The sequence below is a fragment of the Portunus trituberculatus genome, chromosome 18 (genome assembly GCF_017591435.1).
Source record: "Portunus trituberculatus isolate SZX2019 chromosome 18, ASM1759143v1, whole genome shotgun sequence".
NCBI lineage: Eukaryota > Metazoa > Arthropoda > Malacostraca > Decapoda > Portunidae > Portunus > Portunus trituberculatus.
The window spans coordinates 11,032,069-11,041,656 of record NC_059272.1 but is presented as its reverse complement, the minus strand read 5'-3'; the positions used below and the strand labels follow the sequence as shown (position 1 = coordinate 11,041,656).

The window sequence follows — 9,588 nt, the reverse complement described above, 5'->3', positions numbered from 1 at the left end:
GATTTCTCCTTCACTCACAACACACTAAGGGGCATCCAGATTAGGGTTTAAGTTAAATAGCAACATCTTCAAAACATACAATATTCCCAAGAGACTTTAGCTAAGCTTGCTGCTGTACTTATCTAATGATTATTATGAAAGAGAGTCCTCTTTATTGTTGCATCTCTGAAACATTATGATTTTTGGAAAACATGTGGAGAAGCTAAACAAGTTTTGAGATCAGTCATCCTTGGATGAAACATATGAGAAAACTGGTACAAAAATGGTACATTGTCTAGTACATACAAGGCACCAAATCTCCTTTCCTGAAGGAAATATACCTACTTTAGGCAATTATTTGTACTAATTAATCAGTCTATATGTACTTTAAACCACCACATACCACAATATGTACACTACTGTTAGATTGAGGTGTGACCTTATTAATAAAACTAGATGGCTAAAGGTTAGTCTTAACATACTGTTATGCTATGCTAAATATCCATTCTCATTATTCCTGTTAGGAGACAAAGTATATATAAAAAAAAACAACAACAACTTAGTCTTACACATCTGCAGACTTGGAGAGCTTTTGAATGTATCTTTCATTCATACTCAGTCTGACATTTAATTTGCTAATAATTCTCTCATTCACAGCCATACTGTATGAATGTTCTCTATCTATAAGATAGTTCAAGACATCCTGAACATCCCACTCATTCCATATAAATACACAGGCTGAACACTGAACAATCAAAAACAGAAATAAGAACAAACTTATTTGTAATACCTCAAGTTACTAGAACAAACATGGGCCTTTAAAGCACTGTCAGTACTGTATTACTTAAAATGAGGTTGTGATTCCCAGAACAACAGAGTAAGTGTGAAACAAATCTTTTCATAGAATAAATAATTAATTATGTGATTTGAAGAGGATGAAGGGTATAAAAACATTTTGTCAAATAAGCATTTTATTAATGACTTATTCCACCAAAAGATTAGCTGAAAAGACATTGAGAAAAATGATCAAATTTCTAAGTTTCATTCGAATCTATGAAGTTAATTGAGCTAAACTCAAGATTTCAAAAATTTAGCATGGTGATCAAAATGATCTCCCATGAAAGAAGCAATGAAGTAATAAGAATGGTCATATTCTTCCTGCATGCGCATGATGAGTGGCACTCCACCAGTAGCACATGATGTGACCAGAGCATCTGGCAGTAGCTGTCCTTGGGTAAGGAAGTTGTCAGCCTTTCCCTGAAGTAAAGCCATGAATAATGATTGCTCTAAGACCCATTTTGTGATGTTTACATTCAATGAAACAAATACATGTACAGGCAATCCCGGCTTAACGAACGGGTTACGTTCCTAAAAAAAGGTTTGTTAAGCGAATTTTCGTCAAGCAAACCAATTATAACAAGTTTGACCCCCTGACTTGAACTTCCATTGAGAGTAAACAAAGCGAGAGTGCATCATAGTACAGTAAAAGGTTTAATTAAAGTAAAAATTATGAAGTTAAACATTAAGCAGTTTAATTTAAGACGAAGTCATTATAATGTACACTAATGTATGTATGTAAGTAACTTTATAATCTTGATGATATTAAATTTATGAAGGGAGGGAGAATGGAGTGGGAAAGATGCTAGCTGGCAACCTGTGGAATGTAAAGGGTGCATCATTGTACCACATACAAAACTTATGTACCACATTTCCACAAGGCTTTCCATTTTATCCATTGCAGCCACGAGTTCAGGTGGTTCTTTTAGCTTGCAAGGAAGATACGGTCACACCAAACTTCTTAATAGAGTCTGCTGACTTGAAAATAGTAGAGACACTAGATGGAGTCAAGCCGTGGTGGTGAGCATTGCTATTAGTTTTCTCGCCTTTTTTAAACTTGGAAAAAATTACCTGGATAAAATTTTGTTAAAGCGAGTTTGGTGTTCGTTATACGAGCAGATGGTAGTAAAAGGAAACGTTCGTTGTAGCGAAATTTTGTTGTGTGAACGTTCGTTAAGCGGAGGTTGCCTGTACTAGAAATGTGTAAAACATATGTAACGCACACACACAATGGAAGAACATTATGAATGGAAGGAGAGTACAGGGGAAATATGAACTATTCCTACAGAAGTATAGCAAGGGAGTGAAGAAATACGTACCAATCTATAGAGTAAAGAAGAGTATACAAGCCTGGTACAATGACAGATGCATAAAGCTAAGAGGGAAAAAAAATAATGCTTGGAAGAAACTAAAAAAAGCAGAGAAATGAAAGCAGCAGACAGCAGTATAAGGAGAGAGGAAGAAAGAGACTTTGAGAAAGATATGGTGCAGAAAAGCAAAGATGAACCCAAACTTTACTACAGGTATATAAATGGTAAGATGAAGAATAAGGAAACAATAGAAAAAAAGTTAAAATAAGGAAGACAGCAAACAGCAAAGGAAATGAGTGAAATTATGAAAGAGTTTCAAAATTGTTTTCACTGAATAAGAGGAGTTTACAGAACCAAATAGGACACTGCACTGTCAAAGCTTGCAAGAATTTATAGTGCACAAGAGCAAAAAATTGGGAAACTACTAGAAAATTTGGATGTCAGAAAAGCGATGGAACCAGATGGTGTGTCAGGCTGGGCACTAAAGGAATGTAAAGATCAATTGTTAGAACCAATTTAGAAAATGGTTACAAGCTCATTAAAGGAAGAGAGAGTACCACAGGAATGGAAGAGAGCTAACATAATCCCAATATTCAAAGGAGGAAAGTCAACTGAGCCATTAAATTACAGACTGGCGTCACTTACAAGTGTTGTGGATAAAATATGTGAAATTGTTATTAAAGAAAAATGGGTTAAATATCTGGAAGAAAAACAAGTTATATTGAACAAACAATTAGGGTTCATGACAGGAAGATCATGTGTGTCAATTTTACTGGGTATTATTCACAGACAAGAGAGAGGCCAGAAAACTAATAACATTGCTTGCCACCATCTTGACTCCATCAGCAAGTCGGCAGACTCTATTAAGAAGGCTGGTGAGACCGCATCTTCCTTGAAAGCTAAAAGAACCACCTGAACTTCATAATTTTTACTTTCATTAAACCTTTTACTTTTACTGCACTCTCGCTTTGCTTATTCTCAATGGAAGTTCAAATCAGGGGTTAAACTTGTTATAATCGGTTCGCTTAACGAAGTTTCGCTTCACGAAGTGTTTTTTAGGAACGTAACCCCTTCGTTCAGCAGGGATTGCCTGTACATGTGTTCTCAAGTTTTTGACTGAATGAAGTAAATATTCGAGTCAAATGTGATGGGTCTGCTGTTCACCTTAACAAATGGTATTGAAAAAATAGAGAAGCAAGACCTGGTGCTGGTGACAGAAGAAGCTCGAAGGACAAGAGGACATGCAAAGAAGATTAGGAAGAAGCAGTGTGTGAAGGACATTGGAAAATAGTAATATAACATGTAATGGTGAAAAAATGGAATGCACTGAATGATGAAGTTGTTGCAGCACATAATGTGCGTAGCTTTAAAGAAAAATTGAATAAGTGGAGACTTGGAAAAAGGACACTATAAAAGCCCCACTCGAACCCTGTACAATACTAGTAGGTAAATACCACTAGATAAACACACACACACACACACACACACACACACACACACACACACACACACACACACATTTTTAGAAAGACATATAATTTACTAAGGAATATTGGAGTAGCATTTCACGACATGGACAAAGAAATGATGAAGAAATTGATAAGTACTATAATAAGACCCAGATTGGAATATATAGGAGTAGTGTGGACCCCTCATAAAAAGAAACACATAAGGAAGTTGGAGAGACTACAAAAAATGGCTACAAGAATGGTTCCAGAATTTGAAGGGATGACATATGAGGAGAGACTAAAGGCTATGGATCTACCAACCCTGGAACAAAGAAGGGAGAGAGGGGATCTGATACAAGTTTACAAATTGATCAATGGAATGGACCAAGTAGATAATGAGAAACTGATCCTGAGAGAAGAATATGACATTCGAAGCACAAGATCGCATAGTAAAAAGCTGAGAAAAGGAAGATGTCTGAGAGATGTTAAAAAATATAGTTTCCCGCAAAGATGTATTGAGACGTGGAACAGTTTGAATGAAGAAGTAGTGTCTGCAACGAGTCTGCATACTTTTAAAGTAAGATTGGATAAGTGAAGATATGGAGACAGGGCCACATGAGCATAAAGCCCAGGCTCTGTAAAACTACAACTAGGTAAATACACACACACACACACACACACACACACACACACACACACACACACTAAAGGACTAAAGAAACTTACGTATGAGCGGAATGTAATGTATTCCAACATAAATGGAGTGATATCGGGGATTTTAGAACTCAACGATTACTTGAGGGACAAGAACCCAGATATTGTGGGTCTTACTGAAACAAAACTGAGAGAGGGAGAAGACTTGATGATGGTTGGAGAAGGAAATATAATGTTTGGAAAAGAAATAGAGTAGGTAAGATGGGAGGAGGAGTGATGTTGCTGGTTAAAAAGATATAAAGGTGGATCAAGTGAAAGAAGGTATGGGAAAGGCAGAAGTGCTAAAGATCAGAGCAGAAACTAATGAAGGAAAAAGAGGCACTACATAGTGGTGTACGTACCACCTAAGACAAATGCATGGTCAGTACAGGAATATGAAGAAATGATAAGTGATACAGGAACATGTCTGGAAGAAATGTTGGGTGGCTGTGAACGAACTATAATGATGGGAGATTTTAATTGTAAAGAGGTGTGTTGGGAGGACTGGTCAATGGAAGGATCAGAGACAACATGGGAAATACACTATTGACACTGGCAATGGAAAATGTGTTAACTCAGTGGGTCAAAGAAGATACTAGGTTTGGAGGAGAGGGAGCATCGTCAAGACTGGACTTGGTCTTTAGTACAGAGCCAATGGTCATTGAGGAGATGAGGGTGGAGTGCCCTTTAGCAAAGAGTGATCATGCAGTTTTGGAGTTCAAGGTGATAGATGAAGAGAAATCTAGAAGAAATGAAGAATATAAAGTGGGAAGATGGAATTATGCCAAGACAGATTTTGGAAACCTAAAGAAATTCTTTCAAGAGACAAATTGGATGAAATTCAAGAGTGCTAAGGAGCAAATGAAAAGTGGAAGGAATTTATAAAAATATACAAAGAAGGTGAGAAAAATTTGTACCAATAAGACAACATAGAAGTTGGAAAGCAGGACTGGTTTAACGATAGATGTGAAAAGGCTAGAACAAGAAAAGAGGATGCATGGAAGAGGTGGAGAAGGAAAAGACGGATTAAGCAGTGGGAAAGTTACAAAAGAGCAAGAAATGAATATGTGTTGATTAGAAGAGAAGAAAGAAAGAAACAAGAAAAGGATATAATTGATAAATGTAAAGACCAACCAAGGCTTTTTACAGACATGTGAACAACAACATCAAAAATAGAGAAAGTATTGAAAGTTTAGAAGTAAATGGAGTATGCAGTGAAGATCCCAGGAAATGGCAGAGGCTATGAATGGATGCTTTCGGAAGGTATTCACAAAGGAGACTGCTTTTGACAAACCACTGGTAATGGAACAGAAAGGGATTATGAAGGAGTTTCAAGTAACTGTGGAGGAGATCAAGAATATGATGGGGAGTTTAGAAGTGAGAAAAGCTGTGGGACCTGATGGGGTATCAGGATGGATTTTAAGAGAATGCAGGAGCAACTGGCAGAAAAAGTTTGTGAAGTAATTGATGCCTCATTAAGGGAAGGTGTAGTGCCCCAAGACTGGAAAAGAGCTAACATTGTCCCAATCTATAAATCAGGTAACAAGAGAGACCCATTGAACTATAGACCAGTGTCACTTACAAGTGTGGTAGCTAAGATGTGTGAGAGGGTGGTGAAGAATAGATGGACAGACTTCTTGGAGAAAAATGACATACTTTGTGAGTGTCAATTTGGTTTTAGAAAAGGGCGTTCATGCACGACAAACCTGATATGTTACTATTCGAGGGTGATAGATGTAATACAGGAAAGAGATGGTTGGGCTGATGGAATATATCTGGATTTAAAAAAGGCCTTTGATAAGGTACCACACGGAGACTGATCTGGAAACTTGAAATGGTAGGAGGAGTGCATGGCAGTTTACTAAAATGGATGGAAGACTTTTGGTAGGAAGAGAAATGAGAACAATAATTAAGGACAGACCATCAGAATGGGGCTTGGTGGAGAGTGGAGTTCCACAGGGATCAGTGTTGGCACCAGTAATGTTCGCGGTCTACATAAATGACATGGTGGATGGGGTGTCCAGTTATGTGAGCCTATTTGCAGGCGATGCAAAATTGTTAAGAAAAGTGAGATGTGACAAAGATTGCGAACTACTCCAGGAAGACTTGGACAGAATATGGAAATGGAGCTGTACATGGCAAATGGAGTTCAACACGACAAAATGCAAGAAAATAGAGTTTGGCAAGAGTGAAAGAAGAATCAGGAGTATGTACAAGATAGGAAATGAAGACATAAAACCAGTCATGAAGAAAAAGACCTTGGGGTGACAATTACCAATGACCTATCGCCAGAGACATATAAACAAAATAATTGGAGAAGTATTGAACTTATTGAGGAACATAAGAGTGGCGTTCGTATATTTAGATGAAGAAATGATGAAGAAAATAATTACTGCAATGATAAGACCGAGGCTTGAATATGCAACAATACAGTGGGCTCGAACTTAAAGAAACACATAAGGAAACTAGAGAAAGTACAGAGGGCTGCAACAAAATGGTGCCTGACTTAAGAGATTTGACTTATGAAGACAGACTGAAAAAAATGCAACTTCCGACCCTGGAAAACAGAAGAAAGGGAGACCTGATAGCAATATACAGAGTGATGATTGGCATGGAAAAATGGATAGGGAAGATCTGTGTATGTGGAATGAAAGAATGTCGAGAGGGCATGGGAAAAAACTAAAATGGCCACTTATAGGAGAGATGTGAAAAATATAGCTTCCCTCATAGAAGGGTGGAAGCATGGAATAGTTTAGACGTGGAAGTGGTCAACGCAAGGAATATTCATGATTTTAAGAAAAAGCTGGACATTAATAGATATGGAGACGGGACAACACGAGCATAGCTCTTTTCCCGTATGTTACAATTAGGTAAATACAATTAGGTAAATACACGCACACACGCGCACACACACACACACACACACACACACACCACATAGTGAATGGTAGCACACTTGACTCATAACTGAGAAGGACTAGGTACAAGTCTTAGGTGCAGTGATGCAAATGGGCCGGTCTGTTAATGTGTAGCCCATGTTCACTTAGTAGCAAGTAGCTACATGGTGTAATCCAAGGACTTGTGGCTTCACTGTTCCAGTGTGTGGTGTGTAAGTGGTCTCAATCCTACTTGAAGATCAGTCAGTATGAGCTCTGAGCTCTTTCCATAGAGGAATGGCTGGCGAAGTGACGAACGGATGACCATGGGTGAATGTGACCGGGATGTTTACATTTTAGAAATGCTGACTGTCCTGTTCGGGTGGACAGAAGACTACTGTGTCACTGAGTGAGGTCTCTGTCCCATGCCCCATGACACACCCATAAGGCAGACCACAGCAGGCTGCCACATAGATCAGACCATGGCAAGCTACCACAGAGGATACATTATCATCATCATCTCCTTCGTAATGTGTTGTGCATAGTGCATAGTAAACACATAAGTTCATTGTCCTTTGGATATGCTTATCCCGCATGCCACTCTATGATTGTATCTTATTGTATTTTAGTCGCTTCACATAATGTATCATGTACTTGTTTCACAGCCATTCTCATTTGGTGGGAATATGGGTGCAACTTGTTATTTCACCTGCATCCTTGTCAAAGGAAAGCATCCCTATTATATTTGTTTTACTGTGATATATTGTGTCAATAAGTTTTTGATCCAAATATACAGTATCGTATCAACATGAGAATCTCACTGTCCTACAATGACCAGATGGGCAGTTACACACACACACACACACACACACACACACACACACACACGGGACATCGTCGATGGCGGAGGTGGTCGCTGAGCTCCAGAGCAATCATCTATAATTCTACAGTTACCTAAGAGTAACCAAGGTGGGAAAGGAGCTGGTAATGTTTGTCCCGTCTCCATATAGTCATGTTAACTGTTGATTAGCAAAATAATGTCCAGTGAAGGTAAATATAAACTGTAGCCTGCGTTTGAGCCATCAGCTGGTTTGTTTACGTCTGCGCAACATGGCGGCCGTGAACTCGAAAGAGGAATCAGACTTCACAGGGTTTCAAGGAATAATGGAAAAAGAGCGCTTATGTGAAGAAAATTCTGGAGTTAGAAGGTAAAATTGAAAAACTGTTTGAAAAGTATGAGGGCCTGGAAACGAGTTATGACAATGTAAAGAGAGACTGTGCCGATATGAAGAAGGAAAATGCAGCACTGAAAGAGGAAGTTAAGCTAATTAAAGTGAATTGCGAAAAATGTGGAGAATCTCTAGGAAAAGTGATGGAGAAGCAGGCTGAATGGAAAAAAGTCAGGAAGTGGAAAGAAAGGAGGTAAATTACAAAGTTGCAAGTCTGGAAAAGGAAATCAAAGAGTCAGGGAGAAAACTTTGGGCCTTGCTGAAATTATAGATCAACAGATCATAGAAGAGAAGATAGCTGAGAAAGTGGTGAAGGTTATTAAGTCAAATGAGACATTGGTGAGGGAAACTGTAGACAAAAGAGATGTGTGGTGATATTTGGTGTGGAGGAGGATAAGACACCGAGTAAAATGGAGAGAGAAAAACATAAAAAGGTGATAAATAATATCATTAATGTGGTGCAAGAGGAGGAAAAGACCTAGTACAAGAAATAGAGGACTTCCATAGAATTGGAAAGTTCACAAGAGAAGGTATGAGGCCAATAAGAATCAAACTTAAGTCACAAAAGGATGTAGATGAATTGGTGGAGAAGTCATGGAGGCTAGCCCAGCAGGAAACAACAAGGAAGATTTGGTTGAGAAGAGATCTCGGTGAAAAGGAAAGAGAAATGTTAAATGAGTTGAGAAAGGAGGCTTTGAAAAAAATGAAGAGAGGACAGAAGAAGAGAAGAAAGAGTTTTCTGGAGAATCTTGGATATGAGACTGAGGAAGTGGTTCATAACCCAGAAAAGTACAGCAAGAAAGGACTAAAGAAACTTACATATGAGCGAAATGTAATGTATTCCAACATAAATGGAGTGATATCGGGATTTTAGAACTCAACGATTACTTGAGGACAAGAACCCAGATATTGTGGGTCTTACTGAAACAAAACTGAGAGAGGAGAAGACCTGATGAAGGTTGGAGAAGGGAAATATAACGTTTGGAAAAGAAATAGAGTAGGTAAGATGGGAGGAGGAGTGATGTTGCTGGTTAAAAAAGATATAAAGGTGGATCAAGTGAAAAAGGTATGGGAAAGGCAGAAGTGCTAAAGATCAGAGCAGAAACTAATGAAGGAAAAAGAGGCACTACATAGTGGTGTACGTACCACCTAAGACAAATGCATGGTCAGTACAGGAATATGAAGAAATGATAAGTGATACAGGAACATGTCTGGA

At 38.4% G+C, this 9,588-nt stretch overlaps 1 protein-coding gene across 3 annotated transcripts in view; it reads right to left on the bottom strand.

The window, feature by feature from the left end:
* Positions 1–937: 937 nt before the first annotated feature.
* The window catches only part of LOC123505335 (S-formylglutathione hydrolase-like), a 35,925-nt gene continuing 27,274 nt past the window's right edge, over positions 938–9,588 (bottom strand). For all 3 annotated transcript variants that reach the window (XM_045256531.1, XM_045256533.1, XM_045256534.1), the window contains exon 7: positions 938–1,236. In XM_045256531.1, the coding sequence (XP_045112466.1) occupies positions 1,054–1,236 (183 nt within the window). In that variant the 3' untranslated portion in view covers positions 938–1,053. The remainder of the gene's footprint in view (positions 1,237–9,588) is intronic.